General features: G+C 30.0%; 2 protein-coding genes across 4 annotated transcripts in view; one reads left to right on the top strand and one right to left on the bottom strand.

Annotated features, from left to right (window-relative positions):
• Window positions 1-7,227: 7,227 nt before the first annotated feature.
• Window positions 7,228-19,891, top strand: LOC129911065 (odorant receptor 13a-like). Its single transcript, XM_055988721.1, has 6 exons — window positions 7,228-7,992; window positions 8,577-9,044; window positions 10,071-10,170; window positions 12,410-12,511; window positions 13,403-13,582; window positions 19,820-19,891. Exons 1-6 carry the CDS (start codon window positions 7,646-7,648, stop codon window positions 19,889-19,891), a joined length of 1,269 nt encoding a protein of 422 aa, XP_055844696.1. The 5' UTR covers window positions 7,228-7,645.
• A 1,458-nt stretch (window positions 19,892-21,349) lies between these two features.
• Window positions 21,350-25,730, bottom strand: part of LOC129911054 (probable E3 ubiquitin-protein ligase HERC2) — a 71,001-nt gene continuing 66,620 nt past the window's right edge. For 2 of the 3 annotated variants that reach the window (XM_055988696.1, XM_055988694.1), the window contains exon 14: window positions 24,099-24,428. The gene's annotated coding sequence lies outside the window, so the exon portion shown is untranslated. Of the gene's footprint in view, window positions 21,510-24,098; window positions 24,429-25,730 lie in introns of those variants that run through there. The other variant, XR_008771592.1, reaches the window with a different exon arrangement.

The following is a 25,730-nucleotide window of genomic DNA, read 5'->3' on the forward strand; positions in this document are numbered from 1 at the left end:
CAAACGTCACTGGATTTGAGATTTACATGAATTGGGAGAAATACTCAGTTTATACAGATACAGAGTGCAGGAACAATTGGGAAAAGTACTGTGGCGTACCGAAGATGTATATGAAAACAAACTTATTGGGAAAACGAAACATATACAAAAGCATTGAATTGGAAAATAGATACACACTAGTTAAGAGCGAAAAACACCACTCTATAATATGATTAAATGAAGCTCTTTACAAAATTTTAGATGAGAAAAAAAGAGAATGGGAATGAAAAAAAAAAAAACAGAATAATAAAACTTCCTGTTCCAAATTCCAGTCAAAATAATTCCAACTTTCCAGTTAGAATATTTTGCAATTGAATAAATTTGCAGTTGGAAGTGAATTTTTGTTCTAAAATTTAGAACACAAGAACAAGTCCAATTAATTTAAAGTCCCCACAAAATAAAAAAAAAACCTACTTACAACATGTACTCGCATTTTACATTTTTTCGGGGCGAATAAATTTTGTTTTCTTGACTTTTAAACAGTGCCACCTATGAGCCAAACATAGATTATATTACTCATGTAGCAAAGACACAATATATATTTTGTGTTTGCCGGCAAGGTAGTTTATAATAAAAGTGCAGATTATGTTTGTTTGAATCGGTACAGTGGTAACCGAAAGTAATACAGGAATAGTTGATCTGGTGATTCCTGAGAAATTAGTGAAGTAAAATTCTAGTAGTTTGTACAGACACCAATCGCATTAGCAGGAATTCCAAGTGCAATATGTTTTATTGCACTACGAAATGTACACTGAGGAACATAAACAAGCAATACCGAACATTTTTTAAATAAAATGATGAAAAAATATTACTTTACTACTAATTTTTTACCGACAGGATCAACAAACAATCTATAGGACTGTTTAAAGCAGAAAAACTAGAACTAGAAAATAGAACACAACAAACCTACGTGAAAATTTATCAGTTGAAGAATATTGTTGTTAAAGGGTTATTATCGGCAATGCTTATTATGAACCCTGTACGCCAAAAAAAATGTAGGTAAACAGGCAAAAAATTCACTCTTGCGGAATTGGGATTGGGACCCTGATATGACATCCATTGATTAACTTGTCAGAGTTTAATTGGATGGAAATTGAAATCTATAAAGTGACTATGCAAATAGCTACAAAATTAATATTTTTTTCTCTGAGTGTATTATTCGGCACCCTGGCCGGCTTCTGATGAATATGTTTTTTTTTTAATGAAAATAAAATTTTAAAACTTCATAAATATTTTAACTGATGATTGTTTTTTCTTGAATTCAGTAGTCGACCTCCCATTTTGCTTATATAGTTTAGTAGAAATCAGGGCCGGTTTTAGGGGGGGAGGGCAGCCTGGGCCGTCGCCCAGGGGCGCAAGAATTGAACTTTTACAAAAGTTATATAAATAACGAAGTCTTTACAATCGATGTTTTATTTATTTTTACTTTGGGAAAGGCGCCCCAATTTTTTTCTATTTTACTTTTTCAACGGCGCGGCGCTAGTATTTTTTGTCCTAAACTTTTTGAAGAATAAAGGCGCCCCCCATTTTTGGGATAATTTGTTTGGCTTCCGGAAGGACAATGGTGTCCAAAATCTTCGTTCATCTTTGAAGAACAAGGCGCCCCAATTTCTTTTGAAAGAGCAAAGCAATCCCAATATTCCCCTTACCAATTTAATATTTGCAAAGGCGCCCCTATATATAAATCTCTAAATCATAGCTGGTAATATCCAGACTGTAATAATGAATAAGGAAACAGAAGGGAGACGGACAGAATCCCGAAATTAAAAATCCAGAAAGCCCAAAATCCAGAAAACCCTTAATCCCGAAAACCCAGAATCCCAAAATCCCGAAAACCCAAAATCCAGAAAGGCCAACAATTGACAGCTTCTCCATATCTCATAAAAACTACGTTTGTGTGTGAGAATGAAAAACTAGGTCTGTTCTTTGTTCCCCCCTCCAGGGCACTCCAAGTCATGTCAATTAACTGTCAAAAAAATCAGAGTTTCTCGAGTTTTCATTTTACATCGAACACCTCAGAGCTTTACGTTTGCTTACAATTTTGGTGGCGCTGTTTTCCTCCATGATAGTATAGAACTATAGATTTTATATACAAAGACGTAGTTGAAAAAGTTTTTAAAAAATAATGTTCAAATAAAACCAACTGCACCTACTCTTTAAATGTGTTTAAACAAAAAAGTCAGAGATAAAGGTAAACTTGTTAATTGAGCCTAAATAACATGAATATTTAATTTTTTTTTTTAAGTTAAGCCTATGTACTTTAATAAACTACACTTTGTTATATAAATGCATTAACAAGTATATTAGAGGTAAGACATAATCTGCTATTGCTTTTTTTCGTGATTTTAAAAAATTGTTTTAAAACGAATTTTTTTTAAAGGCTCCACTTGCAATCTTGCCCAGGGGCGCCGGTAGTGCTTAAACCCATGGTATAAAAAGACAAGGTATGATCATTAGAGCCCCATGTTACAAAATGGGGTAATAAGGTTTTGACGTTTAATATTTGGCAAAGTCAAAAGCAAGAACAATTTCCAAGACAAATTTGTTTACAACAACAATTTCAATGGGCAGCTGTCAAAACCTTAAGTAGCCATTTTTAAGTTTTAACAGTTCTCGATACAGAGTTTTTTTTTAATGCTCATAATGATCATACCTCCTCTTTTTATACCATGCTTAAACCGGCACTGGTAGAAATGAGCCTTAATTTGAAACCTTATAGGTACAACAAGTTCTTGCCATAAATTGACCATAAGACAATGACACGTAAAAGAGACAGATACACACAAAGAAAGAACATAAAACTTAGAACTACGTGGCACATTTGATTAAGAATTTTCTTTGAAAAAGAACATAAATGACAAGATTTTCTACCAATTCTATGTGCAAACTTATTGGCGTAGGATTACACTTAAAAATCACTGGCGCAAAATTTTAAGCAATTTAGTGAAATGCTAAAGCAATTAAAGTAATTTACTATGTTAAAGATCAGTCTGTTACTTACTAAAATGGCTTAAGAATTTTATTCGTTTAAAATTTTGCGCCATTTTTTTTAAATAAAATTTTTATTTTTCAATAGATTTTTTTTACCATGGTTTTCATAATGCATACGATTTTAAAAAAATCTAAAATTTCACTTTTCTTAATAACAACAGATAGCAAAATTAAAATTATAGAATTTTAAATTGTGGCCGAATACTGGCGACTAATGTGGCGGACCTTAGGAGATGGGGACCGACTACACAAGAATCATACTATTTTTGAATTATTAGCTAATAATTTATGTTGCATCATTTATTCACAACGTTAAACGTAAAAAAATGTTAGCTGGCCGACTACTGGATCCGCCACCCTACGTACCTTAATTGATTTTATTTCGTTTAAAATCCTTCTTCAGGTGAAAATACATATGTATGTACGTATATATGGAAACGGAAAGTATTTCAGATTAACCGTGGCCCATAATACCTTAATTAGATTGCGGGAATCAGTCTTTAATTTAACGTGAAGTATGTATGTAGGTACCTAACCTACACACATTGAATAAATTTTAATAAAAAAGATAATTTAAAACATTAAATAAACTTTACTGTGAATTAAAAATACTTACATATAACAATCCTGAATGACCACAATCACTTCCCCAAGAATGAGACGAATAGCTGTGACATATTTCTCTAGATTTTTGATATTTTGATGCTACACATGGTTATATTTTTATACATTGTTGTTATTTTTATTAATTTGTTTATATCTTGTTGTGTTATTGCTTGCATCGAATTTAAAACACTTTTTCTTTAAACAGAAATTATTTTTCAAAATTTTGTATTTATGTATTATGTATTTCTTTCCCAGGGGCGTCCACACCATTGGGGCAAGCGGGTCCGTGCCCCGGGGCCCCCGACACGCCAGGGCCCCGACAGAGGACAATTCAAAACAAAAGATAATGATATTTAACATGAATCACTTCGGACACAAGAGAGACATATTATATTCTTCAGTGTAATGCATAATAAATTGCTTTTTTTAAAGAAAAATTGCATATTATCTTAGGGAACCGAAAAATATTCCTTGAATATATAATCTAAGCCACTAACAAATGAAAGGTACATCAGGGTCCCACAAAAAAGTAGGGCGTATAATTTATTGTTCTTATTTTCTATATCAAAGAAGCCCCCAAATGTCATGAAAAAAATGAAAAATACGAATTTAAATCAATCTTGGTACACAAAAGAACTGAAATCGTTGAAAAATAAACGAAATAAAGCATGGAAAACTTACTTGAAAACCTTATCTCTAACTGATTACTCATCTTATAGCGCTCTGTTTGAAGAATTTAAATCTCTTTCAAAAACGCTTTACACCAATTAAATTTTTAATTGAAAAAGGAAATAGCTTAAAAAAAGATCCTAAGTCTTTTTGGAAACTCGTTAACTCTAAGAAAAACTCAGATGGCTACCCTGCAAATTTTATTTATGAAAACGTCACAATACAACAAACCTTTGATATTTGCAATGCTTTTGCGACAAATTTCTGTAATTCTTTGGTTGATGAGGCTTTTGACATTGACGGAACATTTTTTAGAAATCTACAAAGCTATTCCCAAACGTAGTATCGAGAACTGTCAAAACTTATGGCTACTTAAGGTTTTGACAGCCCAGCCCATTGAAATTGTTGTTGTAAACAAATTTGTCTTAGAAATTGTTGTTGCTTTTGACTTTGCCAAATGCCAAACGTCAAAACCTTATTACCCCATTTTGTAAGATTTCGGCTCTAATGATCATACCTTGTCTTTTTATACCATGGTGATAACCCAGTAGATTCTCTTTTGTTCCGAATATCCGCTTTGTGTTCGATTAGTCTCGTCTCCAATGATCTCTTTGTTCCCAATGTAGATCAGATTGCACGACTCCCCCTCCTTGCCACTGCACCCAATTTTATAAATTATGTCATGTTGTTGTTCTTTTTCTATTTTGCTTTTTGTGTTGGTGAATAATTGTTTTATTGTTGTGTTTGATTTGTGAGCGAATGTCACATTCTCTTTATTTATTATTTTATTTAAGTTTCTCTTATCCGTTAAGTTTGGAATGTATGAAATACCATAGTATCGCATAGTGTTGCCAAAGTCTGGATTTTGTTGAGAATTTTTATTTTGATTAGTTTTATTGATGTTTTTGTTAATTAGATTTTGTATTAAGTAGTTTGGAAAATTGTTCATGTGTAGTATTGTTTTTATTGTTTTTATATTTTCTTCTTTAAATTCTACATCGCTTGTTTGTATTATTTTATTTATAAAATTGTTCGCCGTGTTGATTTTTTGTTGTAAGGGTTGAGTGGAGAGGAAATTTATCACTCTACCAGATGCTGTTGTTAAAGTTAAATTCAGGAACTGTCTTTCTGACCACTTTATTGCTCGCTCAGGTGTACCCCAGGGAAGCCATCTGGGTCCATTTCTTTTTATACTTGCTATAAATGATGTAACTTCATGCATAAATTCAAGTGAAATTCTTATATTTGCCGATGATATGAAGATTTTTAAGACAATAAAAAACAACCATGACCGGATCCTTCTACAAGCTGACATAGACAGTTTTAGTGTTTGGTGTGGGAAAAACGGGCTCTCTCTCAACCCAGTCAAATGCCAAACAATTACTTTCTCTCGAAAACGAGTCCCGAATGCCTTCCATTATTCTTTATCGCAACACAAGCTCTGTCGAGTATTTAGTTTAAAGGACTCGGGTGTCCAATTCAGTTCAAACTTAGAATTCACAGAACACATTAATCTCATCGTAAACAAAGCGAGCTCAATGATTGGATTTGTAAAACGCTGGGCAAAAGAGTTTGACGATCCATTTGTCACACTTTCTTTATACAACTGCTACGTTCGACCCCACCTCGAGTACGCTTCCCAAGTATGGAGTCCATTTTATGAGGTTCATAAGAATCGTATAGAGTCAATCCAACATAATTTCATACCGCTTTGCTTTGAATGGTCTTCCTTGGACAGATCCTTACAACTTACCACCTTACGATCAGCGGATTCAACTTTTAAACATGCAAACTTTGCAACAAAGGCGTGTTAATAACGATATTATATTCTTTCATCAATTAATTAATGGCCAACTTGATGCTCCTGACTTACTAGCTTGCCTTGGCTTTAACTATTCGGGAGGATCTCACCATCTAAGAAGATTTGAACTCTTACATATTGACTTTCATAGAACAAACTATGGTATAAACTAGCCTCTTAACCGAATGAGCAAACTTTATAATTTAAACGATATTGACTTTAATATGAGCAAGATGAAATTAAAAACTTTATTTCGAACCAGTGCTCCACAGACGTGATTGTCAGTTAATATTTTAATTAGATTTTTAAATTGTAAATATGTTAGTATATCATTTTTAGCTAATATTAATTGTATATTGTGCATGTAAATAGTATTTAATTGTTTTTGTCCTACTAACTACTAACACATGCAGTAATGATCAACCCTCTGATAGTAGTATACAGCTTGCTCTAAGATGACTACATCAAAGAATCTGAAGTGAAAAAAAATAAATACACAACAATGAGATAAATTTTATATTCTCATCAATATTCTTAATATTTTTTTTATTTTTTTTGAAGTAAAACTCATCAACAGAATTATTTTACTAAAAAGAAAATATACCTACACCAAGTGCAGTTAATACTTTTCGTATAGATTTTAACCCAGAAAATCATATTTGAAAAAAATTAATTTTAAATTTTGTAGGTATGTGTAGTCGGGTCGAATTATAGCACACGATTACGATCATACGTTAACGTTTTGATTATTTCTGTCTCTATTTAATTATTAGAAAACGATAGGGACACATAGCAACCATTCGTTAACGAACGTATGCCGTAATTCGACCCCTGATTTCTGACAAAGATTACAAGATACTTTTCTTAAAAATCTATGGAGAATTTCTTATGACCATTTTTGTAACGATAAAAAAATCGACTCACTTTGTTACTTTTCGAGTTTTTGTCAATATAATTTGAAAAGCAAGCCGAATTAGAAAATTTTTTAGGATAACTTTTTGTAGAAAAATTAGAAGAATTTTCTATCGATATGCATCTATTTTAATAACATTGAAAAAAATAAAACATTAAACAATTTAAGACAAAAAAAAAATGAAAAAAACGACATTTTTGAGGTCTTTAGGTACTAAATGCTTTGAGCATTTAAAAATCTCCTGTTTTTTTGGGCTTTTTGAACTATTTTCCTCATCTTTTCAAAAAGGGTTATTGAATTTATCTTTTTGACAGGGTCATATAATTATAGTTTTAAAACGGAGTTCCTCTGTGTCCTGTTATCTCCTAAAGACTTTTAAACACAGGCATATCTAAAATATGTATAAGAGACCACTTAAACCATATCGTCTCTTGTAATAGTTAATATTTTATTCATCATAAATATTTTGTGGTTTCAATAATAAACTAAATATCATTAAACAAAAACAATCCCTTACTATAAGGTTGTCTATCTTAACGCTTTAACATACTAACAAGCCTTAAACAAAATTTTGAATTGAAAAACATTTCTGATCTACATTGAAAAAAAGCAATAAGTTTACAACAATGAGGTTTTTTAAACCTACCACAGCCAAGGGGGAAAGCATCAACTCCTTAATATTTTGGCTTTTCAAATTTAATTGGGTTTGGCCTTTAGACTATGAAAGTCATTGGTTCAACTTATTTATTGTTAATTGTCTTGCTTTAATTTTTCTATCGTGCTGTTTTGTAACTATCTACGCGGAATACCTTTATATAAACGCTAATCAAGGAGACATTAACAAGGTTGCCCAGTGTCTGTGTGGATTTATATTTGGAATATTAGTTATTATAAAAATTCTGCACTTGGTATTTCAACGAGAGCAAATGAGGCGTATTTTGAATACATTTTATACTGAAATTTACATTCATAAGTGAGTTAACGGGAAAAAAAGAAAAAGAATTCAATATTATGGTATCCGTACGGGGCATTCGTTATTCAAACCTTAAAATGCACCAATTTATGTCATAAAAACCCGGAGATTTTAATCTTCTTTGATTTTATTAAGAACCAAATGGTTCTTTAGATATTTTTTTTTTTCAAAGTTTTCAATTAATAATTCTTTTCAATATTGGTCCAGTCTTTGGCCAAAGCTATCAGGAACTGTGCCAAAAATGGTCTTGCTTGAAAATTTCAATGACAGAAATTTTCAATGATTGCTTTAAACGACATTTCAAAACAATAATAGGCCTCTTAAAAAAATTGGTTAAGATATAATCCTTTGGGACAGATTGAAACTATGGAACATCCATACAAAAAGAATTATTAATTCACAATAGATTTGGAGCATTTTAGGGGAAAAAAATTGATATACCTACTCATAATTCTCAGGCTATATGTAGTTATTTTTACTATTTTTCTATCCTTTTATTTAAGTTCAATCTCCTTCTCACATGGTGATTTGACCATTAATTTGATTTTTAATTCGTATTTTATTTTCTATTTTTATTACAATAGATCGGAAAATGAAACACTTAACAAGGAATGTAAGAGAAGTCTACGATTGGTTTACTTTATGTCATCGACCTTTTTTCTTACCACATTTTCCCAGTTTCTAAGCTTAGGCATTGCTATAGCTACAGATCCAACATCAAACTCGAAGCCATATTTAGTAAATATGCAATTTCCGTATGATGCTCAAGAACCTTGGAAATATGCCTTCACTATCATGTATACAGGATGGGCGGCATTCTCTGTGGTATCAATAACGTCTGCCGAGGATTGTTTGATTGGTACCACCTTATCAAACTGCACTGTTAGATACAAAATGTTGAATGAAGATCTTAGTAATCTATATGAAAATACATTAAAAAGTCCAAGAATTCAAAATAAATCGAAATTAGAAACTAATCAAAATAATGAGCTTCATAAAATATTTCATAATAAACTGAGTGCCATCATAAGAAAGCAACAAGTTTTAGACAGGTGAGAACAAGAACATACATACATACAAGTACCTATGTAGTTAAATTAAATATTGACACATTGTGTAATGTTTTTAATAACAAGAAACATTTTATCAACATTTTTAACATTAAATCCAATTTAAATTTTTTTTATCATTCAAAGAATTAGGTGTACCTATCCCTATCCATTCATCTTCAAACAAATTAGAGGAGAAAACCTAAAAAAATCTAAGGAAAAATCATTGAATAAACATACATACATACATAATTTATATTGATTACCGTTGTTTTTCTCAAAAAATGTTTTAACGATTTTAATTTTAAAAAATCGTGTGTCGCCGTTAATAAGCTCCTACTCAAAAAAAATTGAACCGTTGCGTTGTAAACGATTTACCTTGGCAAAAAAATCAAAAATATCAGTTTGGGATATTTAAAAAAGTCTATCAGAATTTCTTTTTAAAAATCAATTTAATAAAATGATTCAATGAATTTTCTTGAATTTTTGTTTTTGTATAAGTAATTAGTAATTTCTTCATAACGGTATTCCAATTTTTTTTATAAAAATAATTTGAATAATTATTATAGGTACATACATACATACTAAAAATTAAAACAAACAAAATTGTTAGACTTCTTCAACTCGAAAATCGGCTGAATATTGGCTGAAGATAAAATTTTAAACAATTTTAGCGTAATTCAGAAACTCAAAAATTTCAACTTAAAATCGCATCCAAATATGAGCTGAATGAAATTAATCTGTTATACTGACTTAGATATGTATGTTGCAATTCGGATCTTAACCATAATAACATTTTTATTTAATTTAATAATGTGGCCATATTAAATTTTCTTTGCGTTTATACCTTATCAGTGCACTTAAACATTGTTAAAATTTTATTAATATAGCATTAATTTGGCTGTGTACTTTTAAACAACTATGCAAAATGCAATACAAAACTTTTCAAAAATAAATAAATCTTCAATTAATTTTGTTTTAACAAAAAAAAAAATAAAATAATTATTTTTTTTTTTTTATTTTTTATAGCTTTCTACAAGATCTTCAATCATTTTTAAGCCTCCCAATATTCGTTGTGGTTTTGTTCGGAATTTTTCTTCTTTGTACTGTGGCATTTCAATTACAAAAGGTACGTTACTCATTACTTTGATAAATATGTACCTACTCGAAAAAGTAAATTTTTTCACCAAAAATGTACCACTTACAATAATACTTGAAGACCATGTCGCACTGAATATGAAACAATGAATGTATACAAATTTAATGACACCCTCACCCTCACCTTCAAGCTCCAACCAACATGAAAACAAAATTTTTTAAATATTTGAGTCCAGTGTCTTTTAAAGAGCTTACTACACCAACTTTATCCACGACCTTAAAAATCAGATCACCTCGGGAAATAATTTGCGTTTAGGCCAAGCAATTACATTAGGACAAAATGTTTTAAAAAGTGTTTCGAGAAGTCCAATAGGCCTTCCGGCCCCAATATTCATTGCTGGGTGGTGGAGAAGTAATGTTATATGATATAGATATGCAAATGCAGCCAAATGTTTTTTTGATCTTTAAATTTGTATTTTAAAAGCTACAAAAATTTGGCGTTCAATCAAGGAAAAGGCAGGCAACGAAATCGCTAATAACCCCTAACAAAAATTACAAGTACCGTAAAACAAGTACCGTAAAACAAGTACCTACAATAATTGTGAATTAGCTCTTGGGTTTTTTTCAGCGATATAACAGTTTCTGCTAAATGTCATAAATATTATAGATCAAACCTGGTTCGCAGATCGAGATAAATTTTAGATCCAATACAAATTATCCAAAAATCGACTAAATTTTTTCAGTACTCTTTATGGGAGCTTAAATTTCGCTCGAACTGCGTATTAGGCTTCATCAAACATGTTCAGTGCATTTAAAATTACCCAGCAGTTTGTACTACCCCCCAAATTTTGTTTGCTCATTCGATAGAGCATTGGCTGAATATCATTACCCTGATTTTTCGCACTCTCGAAATTCACCTTTCGGCCGCCATCTTGGATTTTAGTTTTTGTTAAATATCTCGATTTCTATTTATTCTACATAACATAGGCAATTAAATTTTGCGTCTTTTATGTTAAGAACACTTTTTCGATATTCTGAATATTTAAAAAGTTACAAACCAAAAAAGTTAAAAAAATTCTTTAAAACTCTGCTATACAACTAATTTTGTATCGCTATAATTAATGAAGTTATTAATACCTATTTGTTGAAAAATACCCCTTTTTTACGAAATGAAGAGACTTAATAATAAAAAAATTGCAGGTCCTGAATTTTTTCTTGTTAGATACACAAGGCTATAAAATACTCACTAATCATTTAAAACTCAAGATTTGGTAAAAAAAAAATGTAAGGAAAAAGTAAAGAAAAAAAAAAACACAAACAAAAAAGAGCATTTTTTTAACAAAAAAAGTATTAACTTTATATAAAAAAGTATTAACTTTATAGCGATACAAAAAAAGTTGTATAGCAGAGTTGTAAAGAATTTTAAGGTGAATAATCTTTACTCGGAAAGTTTTTTTCATAATTTTGATAAAAAGTGCTCAAAACTTTAAAATTGTCATTTTTTCGTTTTTTTTTTTACTTTTTTGGCTTGTTACTTTTTTAGTATTCAGAATATCGAAAAAGACGCGAAATTTAATTGCCTACGTTTTTTGTAAGCAAAACTTTTATATAAAATAAATAGAAATCGAGATATTTAACAAAAACTAAAATCCAAGATGGCGGTTGAAAGGTGAATTTCGCGAGTGCGAAAAATTCAGCCAATGCTCTATCGAATGAGCAAACAAAATTTCGGGGTGGTACAAACTGCTAGGTCGTTTAATTTTGAATATTTTTGAATTTGTCATTTTTTTTTGTGTTATTCTGTAGAATAGCTAACTGAGTGATCTTTCTTAATTGAAAAATTCAATGATTTTATCTGGTTGTTTATGAGCCTAATATCTTTATTCGACAGACAGTTAACTGACTGTTTATTAGAAGATTGAAAAATCGGGTCTTAAGCGTACTTTGTTCTGTAACAAAAAAAATTTTGTTGAAATTGATCTTTTTTTTTACTTAAATCTTCAGTGAATGGTAGCGACCCCTAAATTTTAATATTAAAATCGGAAAAAAAATACCATATACTATGCTTATATGGTAGAACATAATGCAGGGGTGTCATATAAGAATCACCCTAATTTATATAGGTATATACCGTTATTCCCATTCCATGTAGCATACTAACAATGTTAGAAATAATTTTCTTTTTTTTCCAGATCAGATATCTCAGATTTTGAATTTGGGCTTACATATAGATAAATTATTTAATTTTTTTTTTTTCTTTTATTGTGTAGAATGGTATCAGCGTTGATACACTGGAGTATTTTTTCTGGCTTTTGGCTCAATGCCTAGAATTTTTTGTAATTGGTACTTTTGGTCAGCGTTCCACAGATGCGGTAAGTATGATGAAATATTTATATTTTTACTACATAATGTATAGGGTAACTTCGGGCATTATGGCGCACCGGGCATTATGGCGCACCTCTCAACTACCATACTTCCAATACTCACTTTTTAATAAAACCAATGCAGAAACTTTGGCCTTCGTCGAACACTAGCCTTGTGACGATCGCAGGTCAGTGCTATTATTTTTGTGCCAAACAAAAAAGAAAACAAAAAAAAAATACCGGTTCTGGGTTCCAATATAATACATCTTTGTTTTTGTTTGTGTGTATCTCGGTAAGTATACAGTGCACGTGTTAGTTGTAAAGAGTGAAACGCAGAGTACAGTTTTGGTTTGGTTATATCACTTGTTATATTTTAACTGAAGTAAGAATTGTGTTTAGTTTTTGGAGTTTTGTGAATATGTGTATATTTTGCAATATGGCGCAGATGCAATAAGGGCATTATGGCGCTATATTATACCCGACTGCGCCATAATGCCCTTATGTAAAACTAATTTCAAAAGTAACTCTGCATTTTTTTAAATTTGAAAATAACCTCAATTTAACGTTAATTTTATGAAACTTATTTACAATTATATTTCAGAAATGCTGAATATACGTAAAAAAAGTAAAGGGTTCCGAAGTAAATGGGGTTCGCCATATTGCCCGTACATAGGGCAATATGGTTTTTTTTGGACTATTTTTAAATTAATTTATTTTTTGTTAAAAAGCTTGAATTTTTATTCTTAAATAATTTATTTATGTTACGTTTTTATGAAATTTAATTAAAAAAAATGATTGAAGTAAAAATTGTAGTCCGTAGTAAAGATATTTGAGTTTGTGCTTAGGTATGCCATAATGCCCTAATTTACCCTATATGTATTACGTATTTCTTTAAATCAGGCGGCTGAAATGTCAAATTCGTACTACATGTGTAATTGGGAATCACTTCTCGCTTATGGTGATGTGATGGACAATGTGAAACTTATCAGAAATATCAGTTTTTTGGTTTTCAGAGCACAAAAATCAGTTCATCTTGATGGAATGGGTTTCATGATTTTATCACTGGATAGTATTGGCAATGTACATACCTGTTTTTAATATTTTTTTTAAATTAAAACTATTTTTTGATAACGTCAAAGCCTTTAACAGAACAATATTATTTTACGTTTCTTCAGCGATTTCATCCAAATAATTGAAAAAGGTCTGAACACCTGTTTGTGTTTGGTTTAATGAGCAAGAACCTACTCGGCGATTGGTAAATAACAATAATAATAATAAAGAATAACCGACGCGTCGCACAGTGTGTCGTCCCCTTATGATAAATCATTTTTTTTTTCGTTAGAAATTTATATTTTTGCTGTTTAAATACAATTTAGAAGTGTCAACTCATATGAAAACATATTTATCTTAGAAAATAACCCAGGTTATGTATTGAAAATAAGCTCCGAAACATGAGTATACCTCGGAAATCGAGGATATTTTGAGGAATTTATGCGAAGCTTTGAGAGTATTTCACGTTTGGTGAATGTTTGAAAAATTTTGTTGCTGTTATTTTGGTATTTTGTTTATTTGAGTGTTGTTGTAAAACGTATAGCAAAAAAAAATTTAAATTAATAAAATTTTATACCTATTAGTTATTAAAATTTCTTTGATAAATAGCAAAAAAAAATTAATTTTTAAACTTAATTAAAAAAAAAAAAAAACATTGAAAATCATATCGATAATCTTTTTACATTATTTTGCCTTAAGCCTGTACTTAATATTGGCAAAGTTTGGTCTGCTTCTGTTTGCTATTGCTAGAGATATTTACATTTATGTGCTACGAGTCAAGTACTCAAAATAATTCATTTATTGAGAAACAGCTTCAAGGGGATCACAAAAATAAAAACATCGATATTTTTAATAATTTTTAACCATTATGTACAAGTAACAAAAAGCTGTTTATGTAATTAAAAATATTTTACATATTGTTTTGAACAAAAAAAAATTATATTATTCTGAATACTAAATTTTTAATATAATTACATGTCCCGGCCACGCTCTAATGTGTATTATAGCGTATTCACCAACCTCGCCGATATAAGAACTTACGAAAATGTAAATTAAACGTTATTTCAAAATTTGAAAGCGATTGACACAAAAATATTCGAGATTTGCTATGAAACGCAAATAAACTACGATTTTTTTGTATAGAGAAGATAAACCAAACAAGTTGACCTCAATTTAAGATTTCTCAAAGTAGAAAAAAGATATTGAAAAGATTGAAACGGGCTTTAAAAGAAAACATTTAATTCTTTTAGAAAATGTCACAAATTTATTTAAAACAAATCACCACTGCAAGAAAATAATCTCAAAAACTGTTAAAAACGACATTTCAGATTTTCTAACGGTAATATTTCAAAAACGTGATATGATAGAATTTTTCTGACTTCGGATTCCAGTTCAGCACACCAAAAACCTTACGAAAAGTTTATTTTGTTTTATGCAGTAGATGACGGATATAAGAAAGTCTCATATAAGAAAAACACGCATATTAGACAGACATTTCAAAACACCATGCACATGCACATTCTCATAAAATTGTGTGTTAAATTTACCTCATATAAGAAAAACGTTTATAAGAAAAACACTGATATAAGAAACCTATTCTGATATAAAATCTCATTCACTATACATAGAAATTTAAACGTCTATAAGAAAGTCTCCAGTATATAAACATGCAAATGATGCAAAGTGTAATTTCCACAAAATTTCTAAATCCAGCTTCATTGAGCTGCCAAAAAATTGACAAACTGAGGATGAGCAAGAAAGAAAAAAACGCCCACACATTATTTGTGTTCGTTTGTTGTGGTTCAAAAATGTCATCTAAAAAAAGAAATACATTTTCTATAAAAACGAAATAAATATGCTATGACTTATAATAGAAATTTTATTTCTTATATGCAATTTGTATTTACATAAGAAAATTTATTTCTTATATATATTTTATTTATATAAGAAATTTTCTTTCTTATATACACTTTTTTTCTATAAGAAAACACGGATATAAGAAAGGAATTCTCTGGTTTTTTGGACTTTCTTATATCCGTCATCTACTGTATAACAAAAATTAATTTTGCTCATCAGTTTCTTCTTCAATAAATGTTAATTTCATAAATTATGCTAAAAAAAACAAGTTATAGGTTGTTCAATTTGTTAATTTGTATTTTTTTTTTCCTATTCCTGCCAAAAACACACACAAAAAAAATAATAAACCTCCAAAAACTTAGCTGCAAGTATTTATGATAAACTTTTGTATGGGCTCGAAACACTGTGCGTCGGGATCTTGAAGAAAAGGAAATAGTGGTCGTTTTCGACAGCTCAAAATCAAATTAAGACATATTCTGCCTGAAAGATTCTACAATTCTTAGAGACTGTTAAGGCCCAACTATAATAGGCATATGCGCGCATGGGCTTATGTCAAAATGGCATGAGTGAGTTGTCGACCATACACATTTCTTATGGAATAGCCATAATGCGCATATGCGCGCTTCGTTAACTTTCGTGAGCTCTGGAGCGCACGGCATGAGTAAATTTCTCAGAATAAAATGTAAACAACATGGATGGAAGGAGGATGGAAAAATTAAATTAATTTTCACTTAATAAAAATGTGATAAACGAATTGTGAATTGAATAAAAACAGTTTTAAAAATATTTTTGTGCAATTCAACTCGTTTTTTTACAAAAATATGGAAAACAAAATGTACATTTTGACAGAAGGCTATGCGCGCGTATGTTCATTATGGCTACTCCTCATGTTTTCAGAAACAGGACGAAGCAGTTCCTTCGATTTTGACATAAGCTCATGCTCGCATATGCCTATTATAGTTGGGCCTTTAAGCGAATAGAATTAAGTTCATTTGCAAATGCGCAGTAGTATTTATTAGAAATGAAGATTTTCCAGGGATCTTGGAATCTCACGATTTCAAGAAATAAAAATTTTTGGGGAAATATGAACCATTACTTAAATAAATTCATTTTTAAATATTAATAACCTAATAACATTAGCAGTGGCGTATCCAGAATAAATTTTGGAGGAGGCTGGAAAATTTTTCAAAAATTTTTTAGAGGGTAAATGTGCGAAAAAATGTTTATTTCTTTTTATTAATCTTTAATCGAGAGTTAAACACTGTGCTGCGGTACTGAAAGTGGTATAGTCGCATTATACTGCTCTCGACAGATTCGTACTACTGTCTCCTCCTTTCACATTCAGAGTACCTAGTGTTTTTTCAAAGTTCTTGTGTCATGTTAAACAAACAGCAAGGAGTTGAGTCATCCTTAACAAACAAAAAAACACACTCGAACTTTGTCATGTGCTGAATGCAAAACTGTTTACAGATTTATTCCTATCACGTCAAGAGTTTTTGATCTATACTCATCAATATTATCGTTATATACGCCCATGTTCCGCAATTCGAACGAAAGTAAATTCAAAACACTTTTCAATTTCACGTGAAATAAAATATCAATATTCTTCATTTCGATCGGTTTCGAAAACTTCGAAATTGCTTCTAACTGTCAAAACTGAAGGATCTTCCATTTTTATTTTGTTTCTTAAGTGAAATTTGTGCAATTGCAGATCCATTGAAAAAGGCCCCCAAATTCACGAACAGAAACTTAGTGAATTGAATTCGATTAGAAAATCTAAATGAGTGAAAAATTGCAGAACACCTATTTCCCTTTCGGCAAGTGAATATACGCAAAAAGTGAAATTCAGAACGTGAAAGTCTCAAAAACTAATTTTGAATAAAATTCTTTTTGATGTTTAATCCGAAATATATATGTTTTTTCGTAATATATTGCTGTTTTAGTCCAAATCGGAAGCGCAAACTGAAATTTTCTTAAAGAAACCTGTTGGCCACTTTGAGATTTTGAGATTTATCCCAACCCTCATCGTCAGCTAAGGCTCTTACTCAAACAAAACCAAACAGCCGTTTCAGAATTTGGAGGGGGCTCGAGCTCGAGCATCTGTGCTGCCTCTAAATGTCTAAGATTTACGAACAAGTTTCAGTTAATCATGTATATTATGATGAAATCAGCTAAATAAAAACATGATCTTGAAGGCTTGGGGGGGGGGGGGGGGGGGGGGGCTTGAGCCCCCTGAGCCCCCCCCCCCTCAATACGCCACTGAACATTAGGTTTAATAATAATAAAAATAATAATAATAATAATAAAAAAAAAAAAATTCAAATCTTAAAAGATTGTCTTCTTACTCCGCTTACGGTCTTAAACGAATGATTTTATTGTCTAATATTGCTTTAAATATTTTGGCAATGGGTGCGTTCACGTACGCACAGATACCCTAGCCAAGATACCTAAATATCCCATACGTTTGTGAACACGAATCAGCTGTTCTAAGATACACGAGAATCCAGAAATTTTTAGTATACCTTTGGATTTTTTTGCTTGTCAACACATGTTTACGATCAGCTGAGATTTTATTTGGGATTACAACAACACAAAGGTATCCGGATACACTTAGATCGGTACGTGAACGCACCCAATGTCGAGCAGAAAGTTGAAAGTTCAACAAAGTAAACAAAATTGCAATCCTATCAGAGTCGTACGTTGAGTTGTCGGGGCCCCGGGGCAAGACTAAATTTTCATAGTTTTTTCTTGGAGGGGGGGGGGGGGGGGGCGGAGTCTCCTTATGTATTATTTGATGGTCACGAAGATTATGCAAGTAATATTGTTTGGGACCTTAAGATAATATTTAATTTTTCTTTAAAAAAACTTATTTATTTTTTTGGAGCCCCTGAGGTAATATTTTTTTTTCAGATGAATATTATGTATATTATGTGGCTGGCTACTTCAGTGGTCCACGCTTGTATGGGAAAAATAAAATTTTCAAATAAAAGTTGGGCCACCCCCTAGTTTGGTTCCACATCCTATTGGTATCATACTGTTGAATTTTCAGATTTTCAGCCTTGTATCTTATATAGAAGGGGGTGCTGATCGGTATTGAAAAATTGTATTTTTAATGGAAAAAATTTAGTTAATTTTAAGTTAAAAATTGCTTGAAAGTTGTTGTTGTTGTACTTATTCTGAAAAAATATAGAAATAATAATTTTTGAAGCCACTTCAAAGTAAATTTCGTCAACAGGTGGTACACAGACTTTTTATTTGCATTTTTTGCTTTTTATTTATTATTATTAATTATTTCTCACTTTTTTCGAATTCTTTTCCTCGGTTGAAGTGATAAAATTGATTAAGTTCGGTTGACTCTTGATTCTGCTTCAGGCTTTGACGTAAATAACTATGGTGATTTGATATACACATGATAACAGTATTCAAAAAATGTATTTAAAAGAGTAATTTTATGATCCTATTTGCTACATATGTACATTTTTACTTTTTTTAATTATGAAAAATTAACGTACGATTAGAGTTGACTGTAATTATTAGATAGGTACATAGATTAATACTTTTAAAATTTATTTTGCAATATTTTAATAAATAAATAAAGAGCCTTAGGAAGCAGTTCTAGTTATCATTGAAATCAATCCCGGAAAATTTTTTAACGGATATTTGACTGTGTTGCCAAAAGGCAACACATTACATTACATAAGAAATGCAAATTACATACATATATATTGATCGATTGGAAATCACACAAAGAATTTTTTTAGAGAAAAAAAAGATTAATTGAATAGTTATTTTTTGCTATAAATGTGTTTTCTTTTTCACGGACGGAAATTCATTTCCCTGAACAGCTTATTCATAACAACAAAATATGAAACGAATCGTTCCACGGATTTCGTCGGTGACGCGTGCAAAATGTGTTACTCCATCGACACAAATTTTTCAGGAGGGTAAAAAACTAGGTACATACACTTTACACTTTTTTCTCACTAAATTTACTGGCCACTTTTTTCGAATTCAACGGTTAATATGACTAAAATGGGGATTCCCGGTATGAGGGATTGTAGATATTGAGTAAATCTAACAGATGGCATCAAACTCCCATTTAAAAAAAATGGAGTTACACACTTTGCACGCCTCACCAACGATTTGTGTTTCAATTTCACACAGTTTCACTGAAATCAGGAAAACTAAAATTTTCAATTACAGAAATTTTCAATGATTGCTATAAACGACTTGTCATGAAAATTCCAATGATTGGTTTCAATGATGAAAACCAATGATAGCTATAACTGGCCCCTTAAACTAGAACTATCCATTTTGTCAGTTATCATGTTTATACCAATCTCCACAGATATATTTCTACAACTTTTTTCACCATTTTTATATTTTTTTCTTTTTATTTTATGTCAATAGGCCATGAGTTCATCGGTATCATACTTTATGTTTCTAAGTACTATGGAAAATATTTCAAATGAAGAAAATTAAAATTAAATTTGTTAAACTGTGTCTATGTGTACCTATACCTTGTATTTTTTATCTAACAAAAATCAAATAAAGCAAGTTTTTGTTACAATCCTCAACTATTTATTATTAATACTTTTTGCCTATCATTTATTATATTATGGACCTAAGAGAAAATTTTTAAAAATCGATTTTATTTGTGTCTAGGAGCTCCTTATGTTAAGTGCAAAAAGTTGAAATTGTAGCCTTTCATAAATAAACCTTCCAAAACTCAAAAATACACCTTGAGTCGGTACAAATTTGTTGATAATATAGGGCAAGTTTAGGATTCGACAAAAAGAATTGAACTCGAGATAACATTGCGATGATAGACAATGCAAAATAAAGTGGGTCTCGCAATTTTGTCTGTCTGTCTCTATCTCGAGCTACACCCTAAACCACTCAGGCAATTTGATTCAAACTTTGAAGATAAGGGTTTTTGATGATTTCTTAGATTTGAATTTTTTTAGGACCCAAATTAAAGGTGTTTTCCATATGACCAAAATGGAAAATGTTGTTTTTATCAAAAACGGCTCTAACGATGTTGATAAAAAAGTAGGTAGGTATATAAAAATGTGGTAAATAAAGACTTTCTCCTAAACGACACGACCGATTTCAATTAAGTTTTTTGTATAGTAACTTCTTTTAGTAACTTAAATATTAAAATTAAGAAAAAAATTTAATAAAATCAGTTTTGGACTTTTAAAAAGAAAGTTTTTTTTTTTTTTTGGAAAAAGCAAAACGAATTTTATTAAAATTTAGTTTTTATGTGTCCGATTTATATTGTCCTTTTAATTGTATACAAATATTTCGTTTGAAAAATTTATGAAAGTTCGTAAAAAAAAAACTATGTATTATTGTTTTATAAATCGGCCCTAACGATTTTCAAAAATGTTTTTATAAAAATTCTTTTTTAATTAAGTAATTAAATGGCATACTTTGTTTGAAGGTCAAAATCTTTGTAATTGCAGCAAATTTTATATAACTCAATGAAATTTATCTCAGCACCTTACTATTCCACCCCTGATTCAACGCGGAATCATGTTCAATGTAAAATAAATAATTTGAAAGTTAAAAGTTAAGAAAATTTCGTATATGTATATGTTTTGATTGATTTGTAATGCATGTCAAGTTTCATAGGAATAAAACATTTTCAAATATTTTCTCTTCATTGAATTTGATCTAACTTACCTTAGGTATATCCAATACAGAAGAAGCCAGTAGGTTCCCCGAATGGCATCTCAGATCTGGCAAAAACATTATATTGTTTTAAAAACTGATTCAAGAAAATCCAAAATCTTAATAGATTTTGGAATAGATACAGAGTTACAAAAAAAAAATATAAGTTCTATGTACGTTCCAACAGTGTATATAATTTTCCGAGAAACAAATATTTTAATACAAAATGTTCTTAACGATAATTTCAATTCGTTTATTTCATATAACATAATAATGATATTATCTCTGCAATTAATTTTTTTTTAAATATTATATTTCAGGATATAATATTTTAGTGTATTGTTCATATGTGTAAAAGAGCTGTTCAGTCTTTTGTTTAATATTTGACTTCATGTGTAAATTTATACTAACGTGAGATGTAATCCTGAAAAAAAGTAAAGGAACAAAAGCACATTAGTTCAAAATATATTTTGTACCTAGCCTATATACGAATGGATTAAATATTTAAAACATCGATTACCAATATGCTAACTACTTTAGCAGTATGAAGTACAATATTGAACTAAGTTGATTTTAAATGACATTTAAGTACCTTACCTAGTCATCTACTTGGTAAAATAATATAAAATATACAGTTTGTAATGAACAACAAAAATTACTAAAACCAGCATGATTAGCAATGAGTTAATTACACAAATCTTTCATAGTGATCTTAGTTAAATTGAGAAATATATTTTATTAGTTGACATTGATCTCCGCACAAAGCTTCATGGTGAAAAGGGGGTTAAGAGCTGAACAAATTATATAATTCCATTATTTGATCAGTTGAAGAATAATATTTACTAAGAGTAATTTTTATAAAAAAAAAAATGATGCGCATACACCACAGTGACCGTTAAAAATTGATGTATATTTCTGCCTTATTTAATGTTCAAGTCTTACATTAGCTGTGTTTTTTGGCATTACTATCCGCATCCGCAGTTGACGTTTACATGCATTACAAAAACAACACGCAGCTGCCGATAAGAATAGAAACTAAACCAAGCTGCGGAAAGAATTCTGACGAAGTGTATAAGTTTACGGGAAATCCTACTGCGGATAGCTTTGCCAAAAAAAAGGCCTATTGAAAAATATTTAACAGTTTATCGGCCAATTCTAGGTTGATCTTGTCAGTCCACTCTTTTGTTAAAATTTCTTTGTATAAGTTTAAGCATAGTATCATTATGAGGCCTTACGAACACCCGCACAATATACCGATTACACGAATTCAAAATATAATACCGTATTTCACATTTAAATGATTGAAATTCACAAAAGAACATAATTCTATGCTTCTTTCCTCCCGGAACAAAATTTTACAAATGTTAACGGAGTGATAAAAGTTTTTGTGTGTTTCACGGATCACCGAGAAAGAATTTTGTTTGAAAGAGGTACATAAAATTTGATCCAGAAGAAAAAAGGCTTACCAACATTTTCCATTTTGACAAGAACTGCGAAGTTAAATGTCTAATTTAACACAAAGTGGCAAAAAGTGGTGAAGATCTCAAAACCGTCTTTCCCGAGCTTCCTTCGATTTGTTCTTTAAAGGATTCTATTTCTAACTCCAGGATTTTTATTAATTACCTCAAAATGTGCCAGTTTTCTTTTAGTCAACTTATCATTTCGTGGTTAATTGAGCAAAGTACAAGTTTTTTGTGTTTTCTTATTTTGTAATTTATAGTTTGCCGCGTAAATTCAGTTTTCCACTGATTTGTTGAATAGACACACCAAAATTATATCTTGTAATAAAATATGCATTTCAATTTCATTTTCAATTTCAAATTTCAATGTTTAGTGCTGCCGTCCACTTTTTTACAAATCGGAGCCTAAACAAGTTTAACAGTTTGGTACATTAATTTTAGTCATATTTTCAAAATCCTAGCAAATTTCATTCGGGGCTGTGGGTATGTTACACCTGGAGGTAACCCCTACCACTTAAAATAATAACCCAGACTACCCGAATTGTTGAATTTATGTTTTCTTCTTTGTTCGATCTATTACAACTAGATATACATACAAATGACTTCAAAATATACAAAACGGTGAAATCGTAATTGTAACGCAGAAACAAAACAAACTTTTATTTTTATATTTATATTTAGGTATATTTTATAAGTTTTCAGTTTATTGAAAGTAAAAATAGTAATAAATAGAAAATAACTTAAAATAGGTATGCCTTCATATAGACATTAATGCAATTAAAAGAAATAAAACTTGCATTATTGAATTTAATACCATAATTATTTTTGAAGCAAAACCTGCCATTTCATTGTTTTTTTTTATATTAACCAAAAAGGCGAATATTTCATGTTCAAGGTTATTCTTGCAAAATTGACAAATTACATCTACAATTTTGTAAAATAGAGTTCATAGCTTTTGGTAATTTTCAGTAGATACAAAATTTTGTTCTAATAGATTTTTTGGCTTTTAGTGAAAGAGAATTAAATTAATTAAAAAAAATTACAAAAATTGCATAAAATAATAAATTAATTCATTAAATGCTATTCAAAATTTAACAACAAATTTAAGAAGTAGATCCTAGAAAATTTATCATTTTAATGGAATAAGGAAACGAGGAAACAAAAAAATCTTTGGGAATAGTTTTTAAGATGTGTTAAACAATGTTTTTCCTTCAGTTTACATTTACAAAATGATTTACAACGCCTCAACTATGGTATTGATAAAATCATTCACATCAATGTTCTTTTTGCGTTTAAGATGTATTTGATAAATTTATGTTTTATATTTTTATGCAAATCAAACATTTTCTTTTATAAATAACATTATAAAGAAAAATATAATACTTTTTTTTTCAATAACACTTAATTTTTTACTTCTATTTCTACAATTTTAGTAAATGGTATAATGTATGTGTGTGTGTATGCTTGTTTTCTAGACGTTAATAATTTCCAAAAATAAATTCAAGTTATGAAAAATTAAAAATAGTAAATAAAAATGAGGAACTACACATCAATTCTATCAATAAAGTGATTTATATTTGCTTATACATACATATCATGAATATTTAGTTTGTCTTTTTGAATTAATTTTTTGTTTGTTTGTATGCAAATAGTTTTTAGTTTTATGTTTATGTATTTTTAACTGTTGCTGAAAACTATAGTAATATTTAAATAGTTGATGATTAAACTATATAGGAAACCAACTAAATTAGAACAGTAATGCTACTATGAGATTTCTTCTAAATTGTTAACAAATATGGGAGCAAACCTTTCACTGGATGTATTGTTCTCTTCCACTTTATTGTGTATTTTGTTTGTTTTTCAAAAACAAATAAATGCGTAAGCTGCAACGAAAAAATGGTTAAAAAATTAGAGTTGAAAATTATAAATGTGTATCATTAAATGTGTATTGTATACATTAAACAAAAATCTTTATCCTTTATTTATAGGGGATTTGAGATTTTTAATTCGAGTTTTTGCAGGACTTACACACAACAAGACAACAACTGATTTTTCATACCTGTGGTGGTGTTTTATTTTTAAATGTGACAACAATTTCAACTAAATTCCTTATTTTTTGTACTTGGGTTATATGTAGGTACAATATACCATATACAATACATACCATCGCATGTACTTTGTACTGGCTCTTGCAGCTCAAAGGACTGTATTTATTAGTTAACTTGTGAATAATAACTGTCCCTCCTGAATCCAGGGTGATTCAGGAGGAATGTGCCAAAAAGTTAGAGCGTATAGGTTGGGTCGAAACAAGAAAAAAAATCGTATGGGAGGGGGGATCTATTTCCCCTCGTTTAGCGGGGAATTTAAAAAAAAATTGACTTAATTTGGAAAAGCAAATTATTAAAAATCAACGGTTTCACACACAATAAAGTGCTATACCTTTTTTTAAATCCAAAAACCTTGTCTTTTACAAAAATTTTAAATAAAGCCACTTTATGGCATAGTTTTTTAAAAATTAATTTTCAAAATCAAAATTTTGAAAAAAAAAATTCAAACAAATTTTTTTCAAAATTGTATGTAATTCTAATTAAGTAGTAATTTAGTTGTTAAAATTCGATGTTCTTATTTGTCTTTAAGAAAAAACAGAAAACCGGATCCAAAAATATCAATGAAACCTCTTTATTTTTTGTTTTTACGTGACTGGACTTTTTTTTTTGACGGGAGGAAATCTTCAAAAGACACTTGGCAGTATTCGACACCAAGTAGTGTGGGACTCTTAACCACTAAAACCCAGAGATGGCAGAGTAGATTACGTCAGGTAATCTACTCGGTTAACTACGCGTAGTTAATCGAATAAACTACTCGCTTGATTTGTTTCATGTACTACCTACATTTGCTACGTGCAATAACTACATAAAAAACGTTATATTTCAAAAATATTAAAAAATAAATAGCTGTGTTTTCGTGAGAATTTGGTTTCGTAAAGTAAAACCTTTTCAAAGAAACCACCCCAAGTCCATCTGGTTTCAAATATTCTATTCAAATTTACACTATCACAGCTATGTATTTCGATTTGAATAAGACTTTGACAATTTGGTGGTAAAATTGGCATTTCAAACTACATTTTGACGTCTAGCGCTACGTCTGCTACATTTAATTACGTTAACTACATTAAACTACGTTAA

The sequence above is a fragment of the Episyrphus balteatus genome, chromosome 2 (genome assembly GCF_945859705.1).
Source record: "Episyrphus balteatus chromosome 2, idEpiBalt1.1, whole genome shotgun sequence".
NCBI lineage: Eukaryota > Metazoa > Arthropoda > Insecta > Diptera > Syrphidae > Episyrphus > Episyrphus balteatus.

Excerpts from the sequence above, each read along its gene's own strand:
- LOC129911065 (XM_055988721.1), top strand. The coding sequence starts at position 7,646 with ATGAGGTTTTTTAAACCTACCACAGCCAAGGGGGAAAGCATCAACTCC. Across the intron at positions 9,045-10,070 it reads AAGCAACAAGTTTTAGACAG|CTTTCTACAAGATCTTCAAT; the intron begins GTGAGAACAAGA and ends TATTTTTTATAG. Across the intron at positions 13,583-19,819 it reads CACTGGATAGTATTGGCAAT|GCCATGAGTTCATCGGTATC; the intron begins GTACATACCTGT and ends TTATGTCAATAG.